The sequence below is a fragment of the Ictalurus punctatus genome, chromosome 12 (assembly GCF_001660625.3).
Source record: "Ictalurus punctatus breed USDA103 chromosome 12, Coco_2.0, whole genome shotgun sequence".
Lineage (NCBI taxonomy): Eukaryota > Metazoa > Chordata > Actinopteri > Siluriformes > Ictaluridae > Ictalurus > Ictalurus punctatus.
The window spans coordinates 18,538,569-18,560,687 of NC_030427.2; the positions used below are offsets into that span (position 1 = coordinate 18,538,569).

Below are 22,119 nucleotides of genomic sequence, written 5' to 3' on the forward strand. Positions count from 1 at the left end.
CAAGAGCATTAGTGAGGTTGAGGTCAGGTACTGATGTTGGGTGAGGAGGCTCCAGTTCCAGTTCATCCCAAAGGTGTTCAGTGGGGTTGAGGTCAGGACTCTGTGCAGGACACTTGAGTTCTTCCAAACTTAACACACCATGTCTTCATGGAGGAACAGGTTTAGGGCCTCTTAATTCCAGTGAAGGGAAATTGAAATGCTACAGCATACTAAGACATTCTATACAATTGTGTGCTTCCAACTTGACAAAAGTTTGGGGAAGACCATATATGGGTTTGATGGTCAGGTGTCCACATACCTTTGGGCCATATAGTGTAGTATAGTAAAGATATAGTTAAGGCCTTGAGAGTAAAGTCTGCTGCAAGTGTGATTGTGTGTGCAGAGATTGGCAGTTTGCCCCAAAGTACACAGGAGCAAGTGGGCGAGTCAAATCCCTGCTGCTATGCTCTTTGCCCTGTATAAACACTGCACTATAGTCCCATCTGAAAGTATTGGAAATGAAAGCTGAAATTCTGTGTGTATGGGTATATCTACAATGATGTATCCCTTCACCCTCATATAAGCTGCCAAGAAATTTCAAAATAGGTCAAATCTTGACTGCGTAATCAGCAGCTTCAACAGCTTTTGGGGGGGGGGAGGCAGGATAGTCTCATATCTCTCTGAAAGAACATTTGGGAATGTGGAAATACTCAGACCTGGATCTGCAAGCTGTGAACAAACACAGAACCTTACTCCCCTCCTGAGAAAAGAATCATATTCAATACAGTTTTATTTAAAATTATTCTACATTTTTCCAAACCAAGCTTTTATAACTTTTTTTGGTTAGTGAACTTAATACATTTTAGATATAAAACTATCATTCACCAATCATGATTGTTATTTGTTTATGAAGCTATATGAAATAAAGCATCACTGTTTCTCCATTTCCACTTATAAATTAAATCCCTTCCCAATCAAGCCTTAAAAAGAGCCTCAGTTCAATTGCCTATCACAAATAGGCTTAATTAACTCTGATTAAACAGGAAAATAATAAATTAATCATTTCAGTCTACAGTGCTACAGTGAATGCTTTGTCAAGAGGACACATAAGCAATAAACTTACAAGAAAAACGCACAAAGACAAATGCATTTTCAGACCAGCTCATCACCTGACACAACCCTCCAACATGTCATGCAAAACAAAAAATATATAAATATGATCTAAAAATTAGAAAGTTTTAAATTTCATAATTACAAGTTCTCTATCAGCCTGCTGTTTTCCTTTCGTATTTCAAGCAACATTTCAGCTGCAAAGTTCAACTCCATATGGTGGAAAAAGAAATCAATTGCCTCGCAAATACATTATGTTCGCATATGTTCTTGGACGTTTTGAATGACCACAGAAACATACAGCCTACTTTGTGTAGCGCTGGTTAATATTACGACAAATACACAATAACAACCAAATATATGCCTATTGTTTCCTTTTTCTTTTTTTTAAAATGAAAAATATACCTTAGTTTAGCATGGAATCTAAGCTGACATATTATGCTGCCAAACAATGGGACATTTATGGATGAAGACGTGCACGCACAGGTACAGCAGGTACAATTGCATTAACACTGGGCTGCTAAGGAGTCTTTCAGATTTGCTGAAGTAGGATTTGTATGGTGAGGGGGTTCATTCCTATTTTATCTCTTCTAGTAGAGGGAAGCACTATGGAGCAGACACATACACTGACCCACTTATACACCGAAAACACAGCCTCGCACATTCACAGCCAACCTCTGGGAAGGAGGGAAGGAATGAGAGAAATATTTATCAAGAAAGATTTTTTTTTTACTTCTAAATACCGAATTAACCTGCTATATACTACATGGTGTTTCCATGAGATTCAGATTACCTCTAGTTTTCTATGCAAATCAGCAAAGCAGTGGTACTTTAATGAAATAGACCACTTGTATCTATAATAGTCTCCTTCTTTTCTCTCAATCTCTTGCTGCACTCCTGACATAGTTAATGGACTGCATGCATTTCCCTCCTCATGGTGAATTACTGAATCCCCAGGGAACCATTGCTCTGAAGAGTCTAGAAGATCCTTCTTTTAACCACTCAATAAGGATTAAACCTCACTATATCATTTGGACTCACACTCGTTTGCTCCTGTACAGACACGCATATACACACACAGTACAAAGAGCTGAAAATTAGTTAAATACAATGAAAATTGTTCAAACTTTCTCCTTGCATTCTTACACAGTTCATGTTATAGCAGGGACAGATTTTCATTTGTGTATAGCACTGCTGCCCCCTATAGGAAGAGAGCACTGCACCTCAACATCCTATAGCTCCTAACTTTCAGGCAACATCCTAGTATGTTTTTATTGCCAGCTTACCAAAACTTCCAGTTGAGAGTAGAATCAAATATGGAACAGCCATTTACTTTCAGGTCAGACATTCAATCCCATGCATTCAATCCTATGTCTTTAAGCCTCCAACCAGTACTACCTTTACCAAGCATCTGATTAATCGCCATCAGAAAAAAGTTTAATGTAACTTAACCACATGCTTCATAAGGAGAAGTTAACAGCCAACAAATACCTTTCCAAGCACTGTTCAAGATTAATCCTTGGAGTTAGTGCAATTTAGTGATGTAATAAAACGCTTTTTAAACTATTTTTATGTCCAAACCTCAAACCTACTTTACTTACTCAAGTTCCATACTATCCAATCCAAATCTGCTGGCTAAAGATATAGTGGCCTTGGAACTCGAGACTCAATCATGGCAACTATTCTGTAAAAATGATGAATGTTAACAACAGGCTCTTTTTTAATTTATGGTGTCTTGCGCTGCAATAGTGACTGGCCAATCAGAAAACGAGAGTGTTTCCAGTACTACTAGCAGATTCTTTGCATTTATATTTACACAATGTAAATTTATAAGGAGATCTTTTATCTACTGATGTCATGACCACAATACTTTAATGTGCTGTTCATCTGTAGCAAAACAACCCTTATTTAGTCATAAATGTGTGTCACCCTGGAAATCATTCTCAGTTGCCAAGGAGATGGTGGCAGGACTACAGAGTCCTCTGCAGCTCAAAAGAGCCTGGGTTGTTGCTCTGGTAACATGGTTGTTGTAAATTATTATTATTATTATTATTTTGTTCTAGTATGGTGGTCCAGGTCAGTTTATGCTGGTGTCCAGAGAAAGGTCTTCCTAAGAGGTGATGATTTCTTTCCCTAGGTGATGCCATCCCTTCTGTTGTTCCAAAGGAGGGAGGTACTCTGAAGTGGAGGATATGCGAAATATATCGCTTAGATAGGTGATAACATTTCCGACTGCTTCAAAATGACGTGCAGATGTAATAAACATGTTTTGTATATATAATTTAAATTATATAAATAATTTATGTACATACAGTGCCCTCCACTAATATTTGCACCCTTGGTAAATATGAGCAAAGACGGCTGTAAAAAATTTTCTTTATTGTTTAAACTTTTGATCTTTGGTTTAAAAAAATTCACAAAAATGTGCAGCTGTGGCTCAGGTTGTCCACTAATCGTAGGGTTGGCGGTTCGATTCCCGGCCCACCTGACTACACATGCGGAAGTGTCCTTGGGCAAGACACTGAACCCCAAGTTGCTCCCGATGGCAAGTTAGCGCCTTACATGGCAACTCTGCTACCACTGGTGTGTGAGTGTGTGTGTGAATGGGTGAATGAGACACAGTGTAAAGCACTTTTGGAACCACTAAGGTTAAAAATCACTATATAAGTGCAGACCAGACCAAAAATACTCCGTGACTTTGACTTTGTTTCATTTACTACTGTTTATGGTATTTATTTATTTATTTATTTAATGTAGAAACATTTAATTTCATTATTTTGAATACGTATTTTTGTGATTTTTTTTAAACAAAATATCAAAAGGCTAAACAATAAAGACAATTTTTCCCAGCCTTCTTTGCTCATATTTACCAAGGGTGCCAATATTAGTGCAGGGCACTGTATAAGGGTGAAAATAAACAATGTGATTTCAGTCTAAGAGAACATGCATGTGTGCGTGCATGTGTCATACCATTGCAATTCTTGTTGTCTTTGTCGGACGCCTCCTCTTCCACCTTGGCCATTTTAAAGAGGTTCAGAAAACTTAAAAAATGTCTAAAAAGTGTACAGAAACCGTGTAATAATGAAAACTAAATGCAAGACTTACCTCTTTCCTCCAGCTGAGCTCATAGAAAATCCTCTCAAAGCACTCATGCATGTAGTTAAACTAAGGGCAAAGAAACACAATCATTAGTTGCCTATAAATGACTTTTTTAAATGTTCTTTAAAATTTTAGTCAGTCATTATTTGTCATATTGATTTGATTAATTTATTTAATTAGGTAAATAATTGCATTTCCATTGAATTTGTGCACATTTATCCACCTGATTCAGAAAAAATAAAACGTGTTCAAACATTAACATTTATCTGAACATTTATTTATCACTAAAATACTGCTGCAAACAGTAACATACAGTTTATCTTGTTTTTTAAAAAAAAGGGTTTTAATGTCAACTGAACATTCATCCAAAGCATCCTTTCAAGATAATAAATGCAAAATATGTAAAAGTGTTTATTTAAATTTGTCTGTACTGCCAAAGTATTGTTATCTACAAAGTAAACATCCACCAATTGTTGACTCTGGGGCGTATATATTTCATGCGGAAATTTGAGTTCTGTCAATTAAATGCTCTCTTTTGTTTTGTGCCCCCACCTTCCAATTAAAAAGAGTTTGGTGTGTTCATGTGGCATGCTGTGTTGTTTGGACCAGGGAAAGCAAGTTTACAGAACCCGCTACAACAAAATGTTAAAAATTTTGGAAAGGGGTGTATTCATTTTCTATCCACTGTATGCAACAATTGGGCTTAATGCACTACTGTTATGTTAACAACCACATGTTAAAACACACAGCTCACCGAATATAAAGTATTTAAGTCTCTTACAAATTGAAGCCATTGATCCGGTGTGTGTGTGTGCGCGCGTGCGTGTGTGCATGCATTTGAGAGACACTCACATAAGGAGTGAAGATTTTGACCCAGCGAGGCTTTTTCTCCCCTCGTACATATTCAAAGCAGAAAGCCATTCCCTCCTCGTCCGTGTCCCACCTCTGCATCTCAGACCATTCGAAAGCTATAACCTGGTTCTGGGAATTTAATAAATAATTTTTAAAAAATACACCACTACACACACACACACACACACACACACACACACACACACACACACACAAACCTTAACAACAACATGTAAAGCTATGAATATAGTTGTGGGAGAGTAATCCGTATTCACGCACCTCTATCGTTCCATCTTCAGTGCAAGCGTGAAGTTTGAAGTGGTGAATGCTGACAGCAGCAATCACATGACCTCTCCTCCGTGAATCACACGAGCAATGGGGGAACGCAACTTCATTATAGCCCTCACATGTGCGTAGCAAATTCAGATACTAAGCAAGATAGAAATAGAAGAATAGCATTTTTAACACTATTATTTATTTATTTATTTATTTTAAATATCATTACTGTACAAACACTTTACTCTATAGCTATAGGCTGCGTAAATATAACGTTGCTGAATATTTGCTGCATACTGTAAATTCTAAGAGATCTAGAAAGTTGAAGTATGTGAGTTAAATGGATCTCTATGGAGTCAACAAGTGAATAATTCCAACAAATTTAAGCAGATAAAATAAAAAAAATTAAATGAAGGCAGATAGAAGGAAAGGTATCTTTACACATTTCATGTTTAGCACCAGATCAAAGTTAGAATTGTTGAATATACACTCTTAGGTATAGTTGATGATAGTCTAATAATGATAGAGATATTTTCTTAAGAAAGTGAGGAGAATCTGCCAGCAGAGGTGAATGAGGAATCGTGTTACCGTGGCCATCTTTCTCTGCTCGGCTAGCTTCTGAAGCTGATAGGACTTATCCTCTGCTTTGATGAATCCCTTCTTCACATCATCCTGAGCCTGAGAGGATGAGAAGTGAATGGAAAAACAGAAGAATAATATCCCCTTATTAATGTAATATTAAAAGACGCAGCCATATGAGTGAACCTGAATTGCTAGAGACAGAGAATAATGCCTAATTATGAACACTGATCTGGTTTCAGTTAATGTTACTGATTTCCAGTCATCTTTGTTTATGTGAATTTTAAATCGGTGCATAATAAAAAGGAAATTAGATCTCATAGAGCTACTAGATGTAGGACTCTGATTAAAAAAAAAAAATAAAAATAAAAAAAGCCATTCTGAGCCACTCACAGATGAGCATTTTGTAACATGGGTTGTGCTATGTCAGTCTTCATCATGTATTACACATTTAATGAGAATTCAGGGCTGAAACCCAAACTGCATCTGATCATTCACAGCTTTGACTGGGAGTGTTAGGATTCCTAAATAGAAATGACTCCATTAGCAACTCAGGATGTAATTATCCGATTCCGTTATTGTCATCTCCGCAGATGAGAATAAAAACTTTACTGTGCACATAAATGTGACTGATACAGTTAGCGAAGACTAAGAAAAGGAGCAAACTCCCTCTCCTTTAAAAACAGTATTCTTTAAAAAGAGATTAGTAAGTAATACGAAAGTAATAAGTAAGTAGGTAGTACGTCATAAGTCGTAAGTAGTTAGTAAGTAATACGGAAGTAATAAGTAAATAATTAGTAAGTAGTTAATAAGTAATACGAAAGTAGTAAGTAATTAGTAAGTAGTAAGTAAGTCATATGTAGTTAGTAAGCCGTAAGTAGTTAGTAAGTAGTAAGTAAGTAATATGAAAGTAATAAGTAATAAGTAATTAGTAAGTATTAAGCAATTAGTTACTTTATTATTTTGTAATAAACTAACAATAGTTTATTAGCTCATTAACATCACTCATTTTGTGCCTTATCATAATTCCACATAATTTTTCAAATCATCAGCCTGCTACATGCTACAGGCTTGCGGAGTGAGTTTATAGGCTCCATACAAGATGTGTGTTTCTCAGGCCGATGATAGTTAGCCAAATAACAAGCTCTTATTGTACAGAAGAGGGTTGCTTTGCACTAAATGTGCAGCTCACTGCTTGTACAAGCTAATCGTTTGAGCTTATCGAATTCTCCATTTCACTCTAACAGATGTTACAAAGCTAGGTGGCAAACTTTAGCTAGCTAACTAGCTAAAAGAGAGTGGTGGCTAAAAATTCACAGTCCCGGTCACTTGACTTCTCCAGGCTCTAACGTCAGCCAGCTAGTTTGCTACCATCAGCTTGGTGTTAAGCTGTTAGAAATTGAAGTGAGTGTTTCTGCCTGTACATTTTTTGGGTTTGGTGATGTATGAGTTATTTGAGCTGGAGTTTAACGTGCATTCAAAAACTTGCACCAATTCGTAATTTTAAAATATCATGCGCACCATAGCTATACATGGTAATGTCAAAGCACTGCATAGTGCTCTGCCACTGTGGGCCACCAGAACAGCTTCAGTGTGTCTTGGCATAGATTCTATAAGTCTCTGGAACTGTACTTGAGAGACGATCATCATTCTTCCAAAAGATATTCCCTCTCTTGAAGGTTTGATTATGGTGATTGAAAGCACTAATACTGCACTGAGATCTGGTGATTGCAAGTGCCATAGCATATGATTTACATAATATTCATACTCATTAAACTGTTCAGTGATCCCTTGTGCCCTGTGGATGGGCATTGTCATCCTGGAAGAAATCATGTGCATCAGGATAGAAATGTTTCATCATGGATGAAGGTGGTAAATCAGAATAACATGGTATTGGTTTGCGATGACACTTCCCAAACCATGCAGCAAAATGCCACCTATAGCAAAACAGAGCCACTGCTGTTTCCTCTAATTTGTCACCCATTTCCATGTTTTCCAGCTTTTTCACCATAGGTCATAATACTACATTAATTCCTTAGTATGACAACATATAGATTTAGAAGCAGTCTATCAGGTGGTGGGAAGCTGGGCTTCCAGGGTGTGTTCAAAACACAGCAGTGAGTTGTGACCATAGATATTGGTGGAGCAGGATGACATGCTATTTGCTACTCATTAACCAGATTTCTAGCCCAACTACTGTACATCTCAACATGCACACTGATATCATAAAAAATTGGGCAGTGGAAAAGCAAGACATTTTCTCAGCCTTTCTCTAAGTGAGAAATACTTGTTTGGATGGACATTATCGACTCCATAATCCCCCTTTCCTTTTCCCGACCTGTGCACTATATCTTGCAATACACTTACTCTGCTTCTTTTGAAAAACTTTATTAGATTTAATTCAGATTATTTGCTATTAAACAAGATTTTGGCAGCAGTGAAGCAATTTAAACTAGCCCAATCTGGCAACCTTGTAATTAACTGTCTGTACGCTGTTCCTCCTCTTTAACCTGAACTTAAGTGGGGCAGTGTGCAGGCTGCTCTGTGACTGTGCATCATCTAGAAAGGGGAGCAAATCAACAGAAAATCTGCTTTTATCTGTAAAATATCAATATTAAAAAAAATCATTGGAGATAATTAGTATTTAAATGGTGTTTAAAATGTATGGAGTTGGGAATCAGATCTTTATGTAGATTAACATTTGTACCATATGAATGGTATGGATCTGCTCCATCTTCCCACTTGGATGGGCAGACACTGCAAAGCACCTACACAATTGTGAATCACTCCAGATTCATACAGACCCCTCCAAAAGTATTAGTACAGCAAGACCAATTCTTTTGCTTCTGCTATACACTGAAGACATTCGGGTTTGCGATCATCAGACCTTAACTTAAGGTCTAGATTAGATTTCAGAGCTATTAATTGTTTAAACAATCAATCTAACAGGGCAGAACTGGGCAACAAGAAACACCTGTCAGTCACATGTTCCAATAGTTTTGATCACTTGAAAAATTGGTGGGTTCAAATAGTGCCATGTTCCAAGTTGTTTAACACATCTAGATGTAAATATTGACCTCAATCCTAAATGTCTTCAGCATACAGCGAAAACAACAGACTTGGCCTTGCCATTCAAATTTATTTATTTGCATTTACGACATCCGGAATTTTGATGTAAGCATGAGTATTATTAGAAGTAGCATATTAGGCACATTCTAAAATGAGAGGAGTAGAAACTAACCTGGTGGAAGCAGTAATGCAGAGCTAGAGGATTTTCCTGGAGAAGCTCTTGCTCCTCTATGCTGAAGAGCCACTTGCGTAGGGCCAGACAGGTTCCTGGCACTGCCGACGTGTAGTTCTGCACATAGAGCTTGTGGGGGAACTCATTAGAGGCCAATTTACGAACTGAAAAACAACCAAACAGAGAGATAAGAGGATCTCACCAATGTAAATAATCTGGAATTAAACCTTAAACTGGGGGGGGGGGGGGGCTGAAACCAAGTACTGAAACCAAGTAATTGAAACGGAATTGCATTAACATTGTGTTTTGTGTCACTGTAACAGTTCAAGGTAAATTACTGCCCACTGACTTTAAGAAATATATATATATATATATATATATATATATATATATATATATATATATATATATATATATATATATATATATACACACATATATACATATATTAGATTAGACCTACATTTGACGTTCAGTGCAATTTTAGGCATGTGCATAAACACAAACATTAATTTTGCCACTGTACTCCACCACAATGGATTTGAAATGATGCAATCAAGATTATAATATTATATAAACACACACACACACACACACACACACACACACACACACACACACACACACACACACACACATACACATACACTACTTGTTACTTGTTAACTGCATGTTCAGGGACAAAAAGATGCACTTTGAGTCTGTGAAAATGGAGGGTTCCTGAAAAAAATGGCTGTAATTCCTAAACGGTTAATGCAATACTTTTGTCAAACTTATTAAATTAAAGTTGAAAGGCTACAATTCAATCACATCTTGATTGCTTCATTTCAAATCGATTGTGGTGGTGTACAGTGGCAAAATTAATGTTTGTGTTCATGCACATGCCTAAAGGTGCACTGATTGTCATTGTGGGTCTAATCTGGAATGTTCCGTTTTGTTGTCCTCTGAGCAGATTCAGGATACTGAAAATCAGGCAGCACAATCTAATAGTAAGGTGGTTCTTAGCAATTGCTACTGGGGTAAAAATGTGTTGAAATTTCTGTGAGCCTTCTGTTTGAAAAAAACAAACAAACAAAACAAAAACAATGAAAGATTCTCACCAAAGGTATGGTTTATCACTTCAAAAAGGGCAAAGTAACTGGCCATGATGCTGTCCATGCCAACCTTCATCACTAGGGCCTGAAAGACAAAAGAAATAATGAGTATTTAAAGGCATCATTCACCATGTGTCAGAGAGAGACAGGTAATCTGATGTTTTCAAAGAAAACATCGACCAGAGTTAAGCCTCTTTACTCTGGTTTGAATCCCAGCTATGTGAGGACCTGTTCTGTGAACCAGAGAAAAGTCTAGCCTGCAGCAATCTGGGAGAATGTTGGAAAGTAAAAGGACAGTGCTAAAAATAAGACTGAACACTCTAGGTATAAAAGTATTTATTTAAATGAGCTGATTTTTGACATAATTGTAACTGACTGTTCGCAGGAGAGCCAAGTTACCTGGTAGACTTGGTCAGTGGTGCTGTTTTTACGCACTCGAACTGAAATGGTGGTCTTATCTGGCAGTGCAATTCGCAACTCCACATCGGTCACACCATTATAGTTCTGAAACACACATACACACCCTGGGGTTTCAGTAAATAACCACATGAAAAGAATCCACAATGTCAACACATTCACACACTTGCACACTCACCTCATCTGACTCGGAGAGGAACTCTTGCATAATGTCACTTTCTCCAATGACCCTCACTGAACACACTAGGAACAGAAATCAGTGTGCAGATGCAAAAGTCAGAGATCAAATGTCACACACCAACATTAGCTTTATCGCAAACCTCATTCACATAAAAAAAAAAAGCAAACGTTGTCTCTATAAATTTCACCCTTCAGTCTGTCTCTCACCTTTTTCCAAGTATTCCTCCAGGCCTCTCCTACGGGCATCCAACTGTTGGTCAGAGAGAGAGAAAGGCCATTTCCCTGGAAGTTTGGGAAATGTGTAGGAGGCAAACTCTCTCTTCAGGTTTTGGTGCAGAATGGAAAATTCCCGGTAGCGCTTTGAGCATAACTGTCTGCCAGATATATAGATATTATATACCTGAGAGCGAGAGAGAGAGAGAGAGAGAGAGAGAGAGATAGGTTTTTGGCCACATAGGTCATATGCAATCTCAGATAAGTCAGATAATTCATCAGGTACAGCTTCACACAGAGCTGAGAGTAGATAGGGAGCCAACCAGCTGACTTTAGTCAATTAGCTAAAAGACAGGCCGGTGAACACAATAACACAAATCAGGCAATAAAAACACACATACTGTCAGAGTTTCGGTCGCCACACTGATAAATTCTATCTTTTTATTTATCAGGGCATACATAATTGTGTGGTCCTCACCAACATCTATAAACAAACAAATAACCTCAAGTGACACAAAAATGCACAACCTGATTCAATATGCAGTGATTTTTTTTTCCCCAAAAAAGTAAACCAACATTCAGAAACCAAGTGGGAAATTATAAGTGCACCCTTCCTACTTCCATTAAGATTAAGAGAGTAATTAGCAGCCAGGTGTTACTAATTAAACACACAAGATTAGTTACTCATCAAGAAGTGTGACTACTTCTAAAAAGAAAACTTCTATAAAAAAAAAAAAAAAACCAAGAGCCACACCATGTGACCTACAGGCCTCTGTAAGCACATTAAATGTTTGTGTTCATAAAAAGACTGAACAAGTATGGCTTTCATAGAAGGGTGGCTAGGAAAAAGCCCCTGTCCAAAAAAGAATATGGAGCATGATTTAGGTTTGCAAAATTGTATTTGAACAAACCATAAAAGTTCTGGAATATCCTTTGGACCGATGAGACCAAGGTACGGGTCTGGTCATCATGCACAATGCTATATTTGGTAAATACCAAACATCTCACTCCAAATGTCAAACATGGAGGTGGAAAGAGATGTACCAAATGAAAATTTCACATCATGATTATCGTGACCAAAACTATCACGGTTATCAGTATTATCACAGTATTGTTAAAATATGCTGAAAATGTACAAAAAGATACACACACTTAAATCATTTAAACAGGTTTTATATTTGACTATAAACTGATGGATGGTTGTCACTAAGCTTGCTGCGATAGTCTGTGTTCCCGGTGTTACACGGTGTTCAGCCGGATACCGAGTACATCAATTGCCCACCAGGGCACCGCCCCATTGTTATTTTGTTTTTTATAGTAATAAAAACATTAAGTTAAATTAAAGAACATGGCGGAAGGCCATTTTATGGGAGAATTTCCAACCTTCCAAGAGGACCAAATCTGAAGTGTGGTCATATAAAAATGCTGAGGGAAACTCAATAGAAGATGGTAACCCTGTCTGCAGAGCTTTCCAGAAGAAAGTTCCTGCAAAAGCGGGCTTTGGCACCTCATTGGCGCTTTCCCTCTTTCCCCCCTCGCTTTTAAAATCGCTTATGAATGCCCATGCATCCGCGCATTTCACTTTATCTTTCGAATTTGTGGCAATTCGGGGGCGGCAACTGCTTGAATGGTGGGTTCATTATTATTCTTAATAAAAAACACAACAACAAAACAGTACAATGACAAACTCGCTTATATTAAATCAAATCGTCTTGTCAGTCAGCTCGCCTCACTCTTCCAGTCAGTCAGCTTGCCTCACTCTCATCACGTGATAAATTAAATTAGACTCCTGGTGATCTGTGCTGCAACTCTGACTCATTCGGCTCATGCTGAATTGAGCAGACGTGTTTAGTTTTTAATTATAGTGTCCGCTTTTAACTCTCAAAAAACAATGTTGCATGCTGCGCCTGCGTCAGATGCATGGTGGGCGTGTGTGGACAGCATTTACCGTGAGTTTTACAAATCATGATAATCGCGCACGGTTTTAATGATAATTAAATCTGACATGGTAATACTAACCATCGAGGAATTTTATTGTAGCTTATCATGAAACCGGTAACCGTTTCATCCCTAGTGGTGGAGGTATGATGAGTAGGGCTTGTTTTGCCACCATGGGACCTGGTAAATTTGCAGTAATTGAGACAATGATGAACTTTACGTTATATCAGAATGTTCTTGAGACAAATGTGAGGCTGTCTGTATCCGGCTAAAGAAAAAATAAATCAAAGTGCTGGAATGGCCAAGTCAAAGTCCACATTTCAACCCCATTCAGATGCTGTAGAGGAATCTTAAGAGAGCTGTGCATATGTTGTAAAGAAGAGTGGTCCAAAATTTCTCAAAATTGATGTGAGAGACTGATAAACTCCTACAGAAAATGTTTACTTCAAGTTACTGTTGCTAAAGGTAGTCCTACATGTTACTGAATTACCAGGTATATTTATTTTCCCCACCTGGTTTCTGAATGTTGGTTTACTTTTTTTGAAAAACAAAAACAACAACAACAACAACAACAACATCATCATACTGAAATCTGTTGTGCTTTTATGTTGTCACCAGAGGTTTTTAGAAATTGGTGTGGACCACACAGTGGTGTTATTTAAGTCCTGCTAAATAAAAACATAGAATTGAAGGAAGGTGTACTTTCTTTTTCCCATGACTACACATATAGTTCTCTTACAATTTGTCTTTAAATTAAAAAAGTAAAACAAACTTCAAAATTTCACACACAAAAAAAATCATATAAATGTGGATCTTACAACAAATCTTTCTCCATGCTGCTCCACATGCTTGTAGGTGGGGATGGAGACGGGCACAGCCTGCTTGTCACTGAAGTCATAATTAGGAGAAGCTGAGCCATCCTCTCCAGAGTCGAGACCATCTACTTCCTGTGGTGGCACAGACAGGACAGCAAGCACCAGCTCTTTCTCTCCAGTGCGAATCAGATCCACCACTTGCTTATGTGTAGCGCCCTCCACGCTCACGCCATTCCTACAAACAGACCGAGAGGGAGAGAGAGAAAATCAGCCTGTGAAGGGGGTGTGGGGTTTGTGTATTGTCAATGAAGATGCCAATTTGACCCCGAGACTGCGTATGCACGTGCTTGGTTGCTGCACTTTTAAAATACAATAGCTTATTGTGCAGGCTTTCAAAAATTCATGTGATAATAGTTGCTGGATACACTTAACTGTGAGATGTTCTCGATGTACAAATTCCATTTAACACAGCTGACAATGGCTACCTATGGTAATTCTCATACATACAACACAACACAGCATTGAGCTGTAACTAGGGGTGGGCGGTATGACAAAAAAAAAAATCATATCACATTATTTCACAATACGTTTCACATACACACGTGACACATGATATGGATCGTGATAAATATAGGCTTAATAGTGTAAAAAATCATTCAAAATCATTAGTTTTATTTAAATGTGTATTAAAAAAAGAGGAGGGGTTGTAAAATTGAAAACAGTAGAAATCTGCTTGATTGTTTGCAACTCATATTTAAAAAAAACATATGATACCTTATTTTTTGAGATATTGTCTGTATCATGGTGTAATTTATCATGATATTGATTTGTTGTTTCATGTGCACACTCAGTTTTGTGTAAACTTTCCACCATGACTAATTTAGTATCAGTACAGAAAAACTAAGCTACAGAGAAAGTGAGACAAGTGACAGTGTGCCAGAAGAAGAAAAAGAAGAAGAAGAAGAACCATTTGGTGACATGAAGTCAATGTTTGTCTTCCTTCACTTCAACGGCAACGGAGAAAAGAAAAGAAAAAAGTCTTTTAAAGCCCTTTCATATTTTGTCAGTTTTTATTTATTTATTTTTAATCAAACGCTGGTGCATTTAGCTGCTCAGTACAGTTTGTTTGGGCTGGTGCGAATACAACCGACACACTTGTATACAGACCAAGACATCCACTGTTATTAGAGGAGGTCTCAGTTTCACTTCTGAACACTGCAGTGCAGTTTGATGGAAGTGAGAACACAATTCACCTCCAAGTCAACCCAACAGCAGGAAGTTAAACCAGCATGCTGTGAATTCGGGTCGGAAACTGAAATGTGAGGTGACAAAAAAAAAGAAGAAAAAACAAACAAACAAAAAAATACAAGACAGGGGACTGTCTGTCTAACTTTCTATTCATTTTTTCCTTCTGGTTGACTTTATGCAGTGTGAAATCAAATCTGACCAATACATAGAACACAGTGCATATTACAGCAGGGACTACAATCATTACGCAAGACAGTGTTAAGTGATGAGAGCAGCAGACAGCGAAAAATCTCCAGATGAAGACACACAATTTAAGCATTACTTAACTATTCCAATAAAACTATAGAGATTAACAAATGATGAATCTCACATTACATTTTCCACAATAAAACATTGTCCTTTACACAAGCTTTACTATCCACCTGCTCTTCTTTCTGAATTTGTTCAGGCACAGAACCACATGCAGAAAACATGAGAAACCTGAACAAGAAACAAGCTCACTGCTTAAGGCTCTGGGTCACTGATCAGAAGGTCAGAGTTCAAGCCTCAGGACCAACAAGCTGCCATTGATAGGTTCTTGAGCAAAGCCCTTAACCCTCTTTGCTCCAGGGGAGCTGTATCATGACTGACCCTGCACTCTGACCACAACTTCCTGACAAGCTGGAACATGCAGAGAATTTTTTTTACTGTACTGTAAGGTATGTGACAAATTCTTCTTCTTGTTTTGATATAAACAAAGTAACACCAATACTACATGTTCAGTAGGGTTTGTGAACAATAAATGCCAGCCCGTCTAATAATAGTATGCAGTCCATCACAGACGCTTATGTAACCATCAAACTGACTAGTGGATTCCAACTACAGTCACAGGAAAGGTGGAGACGGGATGGTCCCTCCTCGTCATGAAACTGCCGTTTCCTGCAATTGGGTCTGGGGTTCAGGAGGCTTCCAGATACAGTCGGGCAAAAGGAGTACAATGCTGCATTCAACTAAAAGGTCATAACTCATAATACCACTGGTTATAGCATTGAATTAAAAAAATACAGTGGTGCTTGAAAGTTTGCATAGAAGATTCTATACATCTGCAAAATATGACCTAAAACATCATTGGATTTTCACAGTCCTAAAAGTAGACAAAGAGAACCCAGTTAAATAAATACGACAAAAAATATTATACTTGGTCATTTATTTATTGAGGAAAATGATCTAATATTACACATCTGTGAGTGGGAAAAGTATGTGAAGCTCTAGGATTAACAGTTAATTTGAAGGTGAAATTAGAGTCAGGTGTTTTCAATCAATGGGATGACAATCAGGTGTGAGTGAGCATCCTGTTTTATTTAAAGAACAGAGAGCTATCAAGTCTGAGCTTCACAACACATGTTTGCGAAAGTGTATCATGGCATGAACAAAGGAAATTTCTGAGGACCTCAGAAAAAGAACTGTTGATGCTGGAAAAGGTTATAAAACCATCTCTAAAGAGTTTGGACTCCACCAATCCACAGTCAGACAGATTGTGTACAAATGGAGGAAATTCAAGACCATTGTTACCCTCTCCAGCAGTGGAGACCAACAAAGATCACTCCAAGAGCAAGACGTGTAATAGTCTGCGAGGTCACAAAGGAACCCAGGGTAACTTCTAAACGACTAAAGGCTGCTCTCACATTGGCTAATGTTAATGTTCATGAGTCCACCATCAGGAGAACATTGATCAACGGTGGTGTGCATGTCAGGGTTGCAAGGTGAAAGTCACTGCTCTCCAAAAAGCACACTGCTGCCCGTCTGCAGTTTGCTAAAAATCATGTGGACAAGCCACATGATCTGAATCTCAAGAGAAAGTGGGTCATGCAGCAAGACAACGTCCCTAAGCACACAAGTCGTTCTATCAAAGAACGATTAAAGTAGAATAAAGCTAATGTTTTGGAATGGCCAAGTCAAAGTCCTGACCTTAATCCAATAGAAATGTTGTGGAAGGACCTGAAGCAAGCAGTTCATGTGAGGAAACCCACCAACAGCCCAGAGTTGAAGCTGTTCTGTACTGAGGAATGGGCTAAAATACCTCCAAGCCGATGTGCAGGACTGATCAACAGTTACTGAAAACATTTAGTTGCAGTTATTCCTGAACAAGGGGGTCACACCAGATAGTGCATGCAATGGTTCACATACTTTTGCCACTCACAGATATGCAATATTGGATCATTTTCCTCAATAAATAAATGACTGTGTAATATTTTTGTATCGTTTATTTAATTTGGTTCTCTTTATCTACTTTTAGGACTTGTGTGAATGTCTGATTATGTTTTAGGTCATATTCATGGAGAAATATAGAAAATTCACAAGATCACAAACTGTGAGTTTTTCAGTTTCATTATGTTGTAATGTGGCCTAGTGAGACCTTTAAGTGGTCTGATAATCAAACACATTCTGGCACATCTTCACTGAGAGCTTGACTTTGGTGGCAGAGAAAGAAAATACAAACAATTGTATAATGATTCCCTAAAGATTGCGACCTACCAAGAGGCAGTAATCTAACAGATCTAATATAGAATTGTTTCTGAACATGAAGTGCTGCTTCAAGTGTTTCTTGTTATGTCCTGTTTCCTGAATGCTGTTAGTGGTGACTATTGTGCTCACTTCCTGGCCAGGGCCAGCTTGAAAAAGATTTTCTCTCATTGTGACTAATCTGGATAAATAAAGCTGAAATAAATAAAAATTGAATAAAACAAGTACATACTCTGATACCAAAGCACCAAAGACTGTATAAATAAAGGCAACCATGTTATTCATATAAAGAAAAGTGCATTACACAAACATCGGTTGGTATCACATGGATGCACTGAAGTCAGCGAATAGTAAGCAGTAGTTTCATTTGAAATCATAACTGTAAAGGCAATTTCATTAAATAGAGCAATCAAGAGAACTGATTAAGACTGGTTGTGAATGTGATTGCTTATGCAGCCCAAGCCAGTGTGCGTGCACACACACACACACACACAAACACAGTGTGCACAGGTATGCTAGATGAATGAATAATGCCTTGATAAGAGTAACAACCAAAAGCATCCAATCTAATCTTATCAACTTCGTAAGCCTACATGTACTGATAGACAATTCCTGACTTTTGTCATAGACATGTTATCAACGCACTCAAAGCACCACTGATGGCCTACATTGCTCTTGCCAAATTCCCCTTAGACATCACTGAGCATAACGGTTTCTGGACATTGTGAGCCAAGTTAATCATGGGCAAGTCAATAGGAGGTTCCAATCTGCACACAGAGGTAAAATATACAGAGGGTACCCTGGTCACGTGATCGTGTTCTTTCTCAGAGAGCCTGTGAGATCTGCACTTGTGAAGTCCGATAGCTCCGGATTGCAACGACCAACAGGCATTATACAGTTACACTATTATGTTATAACACAGTTCTCATTAGTAGCTTTCAAACGCCACCAAAGGCCGCTGAAAACTGACATTTTATCCAACCTTGGAGCTCAGTTTCAGTTACAGAGCTCATTATGTTTCGATCGATCATTTTCAAAGTCACACACTTCGTTAATGCAATGCATTTTTTGGGAGGAGAATTTATACATTTATTTATCAATTTTTAAGGTGTCGTGAACCTGTAGTACATTTTGTTTACAGTATTAAACCTCTGTTCATAGCCATTTTAGATTTAGGTCTGTTTTGTTATTTTCAGCCTAATAATGGCCTCCTTCACTTGCATTGACACCTCTTTGGACCTCATATGGAAAGTTCTCATGTACAGCTACCAAATGCACATTCAACACTTGGAATAAGTTCCAGACCTTCTATCTCCTTCATTTGTCAAGAAATAATGATGAAACAAGGCTACACCTGGCCCAGGAAACTGCTTATCAGTCCAATTACTTTTGAACCTGTGAAAATTGAGGTAAAATTAATGGCTGTAATTCCTAAACGGTTAATGTAATATTTTTGTTAAACTCCTTGAATTGAAGTTGAAAGTGATTGCAGACACTGTGCCACTGTCCAAATACTTATGGTCCCAGCTTTATATCAAGAAAAAAGTACCAAAAAAAAAAAAGAGTTATATTAATATATAGAGATATTCTAGTTTCTATTTTATAGTTCGTCACTTCTGGGAAAACAATTTTTTTAAATGCTCTACAGTAGTGGTTCGTTAGCTTGTTAGCAATAAACATGGTTGGTTAGTACATTTATGGCTGTATGTCTTCCCACACACACTATATTGGTTGAGAAAATAAATGGTTGGAGTTTATTCGTTTTGTACAGGGTGGAATCTGTATGAGATCATAGTTTTGACAGGCTCTTTTTGAGGCGTTTTACCAACTTGGGGTTCTTCACTGCTGCAAATGCTTCCAGATGCTTGTCAATCAGTAAGAATAGGTAAAAGGCTCTCGTTAATCTCTTCACTGTTCTCCATATTTAGCTAAATCCGTGACAGATTTGTTTCGATTCGCTGTATCTCGAACGCTGTTGGATGTTGTGTAAGTCAGTCAGGCAGTTGAACACGAGGTCACCTTGACTTCCTGCTTCACAAGGAAATGTGTCAGGAATTAAATCACAGCTAAGAAGCTATTTCATGGGGACAAAATTCACACATTCACAGTCATTATAAAACACATTGCTTCTATTGCTTTGAGGCTCTAGAACAAAATGTATCCTGAAAATGTACTGAGGTCATTTGTTTTATTTGATATCCATTCAGAGGCGAGTATTGAACAAGAAGGTAAGGTAGTGGCGTCTCTACATTACAGGATTCTCTGCAGCCTTTATCTAGTAAACTACCTCATATTTGTTACAGGTAAAGAGGAGTTATACTGAATATAATCATTAGAATTTAACCTTTGGGTTTGACTAAAGTAGATATGTGTGCATAGTTATTTTGAAAGTCTAATACATATGTGAAAGAGGATATGAATATCAAAAAGGGGAAATATTAACAAACCTCAAAGCTCAGCTGAAACGTGTAGTTTTAAAACACTGAATAGCAAAACAGCCATCTCACGTCATACCTGTAGTCTAGGGGAATTTGTAAAATATTGGAGTTTTTTTAAAGGTACTGTAAATGTCAGCATTTACATATGCAACTAAACTGTAATAATGTAAGACTTTTTAAAAAGTCAGTCACTTTAAAAAGTTGTGTAAATTGTCCTTATCCACAAATATTTCTGGCTCTCTCATTAGGTATAAATTCACACATTAAAAAGCTGTATCCTGTGTTTCTATATTTATATAAAGCTGCTTTGAGACAAAGTCCATTGTTAAAAGCACTATACAACTAAAAAATAAAATTGAAGTATTTGAACAATACTATAAAGTGGAAAGCTGTTTGTTGTGAAACTCCAAATCAATGTTTAATCATACCTGCTTTATAAACAGGAAGCGTAAACAAATCTGAATGCTTACAGTTCACTGTGTTTATACTGAGTTTATATATTGTTTGTGTGTGTGTGTGTGTGTGTGTGTGTGTGTGTGTGTGTGTGTGTGTGTGTGTAGACGGCTACAGAAGATCAGAACGCAGAGTTGTGTACTTTAAAAGATTACACATATTAATCAAGTGCAGGATTTTACAACACCACCACACATGATTTAATCATGTTCAGCTAAGCAGATGGAGCTCATTAAAAGTGCATCTCATTATTAAATCTGACCTTCTGGCTGAACTCAAGACATTTAAGAAGATACTTTGTGTCAATAAGAGCAGCCGAGTGGACTGTACTACTGTAGCTAACCCGATGATCTAGTCGGGATAACCTATTACTCTATGTCAGGTCGGTTGTTTGGTTCTGGAGAGCAGTAGCTACCAGAGAGCTTCTGCTAGCGCCATAATGAAGTTAAATACTGAATGAAATTGCACGTACACCTCCAGGATTCGGTCTCCTTTGGATATCCCGGCTCGGTCCGCCGCCCCCCCGGGTAACACGGCGCTGACGTGCTGCAGAGGTGCGTACAGCTCGCCGTTAATGCTGCGCAGCTGGCCGCCTTCGCTAACCTGACCGCGGACGTTAAACCCGTAGCCCGACTCCGACTTAATAATCCGAACGATGCGTGGTCCCGCCGTTAGCATCTGACCCCCGGAGCCGTTTCGAGACGCCGCGGGTAACGTTACCGGGCACGGAGGAGCGCCACGAATCTCTTCTCCTTCGACTTCCGCCATGTTCAGCCGGCGCGCCGCCGTGACTGGAGCGCGCGTATAAACCGAGCTGAGCTATAACGCTGAGTTCAGCAAGTGACATCAAATCAACATGGCGGCTCCCTTCTCAATGTGAACAGTAAACACAGCAGCACTTACTTCTTACACTGTATATACAGGTATTAGCTTTAGAGCAGTGTTTCTCAACCCGGGGGGCGCAGAGAGATCGGAAGGGGGGCACAAATTGTTTTTAAGGAAAACAAACAAACAAACAAACAAACAAAAAACAGACAGGGCATCATTTGGGCACTTTATTATGTATTTTATTACTTTTCAAATAAAATGTGCATAAATGAAAAACCCCACGTTCCCTCTCCCTCTGTATTTTCTTTTTCCTGGGGAGAGGTGGAGCTTAGCCTGACTTTTATCTAGCTGTCATTGCTGACCAGTGTTGCCAAATTAGTGACTTTTCAGACCCCTTTGGCGACTTTTTTGGCGAAAAAAAAAAACAACACCTACGGCCTTTTTGGACAAACCTTAGCAACTTTCCAAATGTCGCCAGTACTGTCCTGCAAGCGCAAGGTCTTGCTTGCCCGATGCACTCTCACAGGTCAAGAGGCCTACATTAACATTAAAAGAATTGCAGGAATTTCTGGCAAGTACTGGTTTCCCTACACGTGACAACAATCCCCCAAATTCTTCATATCTCTAGGCTGTGGCATAGGGTGGCAAGACGGAAGCCTCGTTTTTTCCTCCAAAAACCATGACGAATAATGTGTTATGGTCTGATAAGACCAAAGTTGAACATTTTGGCCATAATACCAAAACATGTTTGCCACAAAAAACAAACAACAACAACAAAAAAACACAGCACATCACCAAAAGAACAACATCCCTACGGGGAAGCATGGTGGTCTAAAGCATCATACTTTGGGGCTAAA

The 22,119-nt window shown here is 38.3% G+C and overlaps 1 protein-coding gene across 1 annotated transcript; it reads right to left on the reverse strand.

Moving 5' to 3' along the window:
- Window positions 1-739: 739 nt before the first annotated feature.
- Window positions 740-21,317, reverse strand: snx27a (sorting nexin 27a). Its single transcript, XM_017482296.3, has 13 exons — window positions 20,907-21,317; window positions 13,797-14,028; window positions 11,035-11,227; window positions 10,826-10,890; window positions 10,630-10,734; window positions 10,237-10,315; window positions 9,137-9,300; window positions 5,905-5,994; window positions 5,320-5,469; window positions 5,041-5,169; window positions 4,195-4,254; window positions 4,060-4,102; window positions 740-3,267 (listed from the first exon to the last, which is right to left on the reverse strand). The coding sequence occupies exons 1-13, from the start codon at window positions 21,200-21,202 to the stop codon at window positions 3,200-3,202; spliced, it is 1,674 nt and encodes a 557-aa protein (XP_017337785.1). The 5' UTR covers window positions 21,203-21,317; the 3' UTR covers window positions 740-3,199.
- Between the last annotated feature and the right edge of the window lie 802 nt (window positions 21,318-22,119).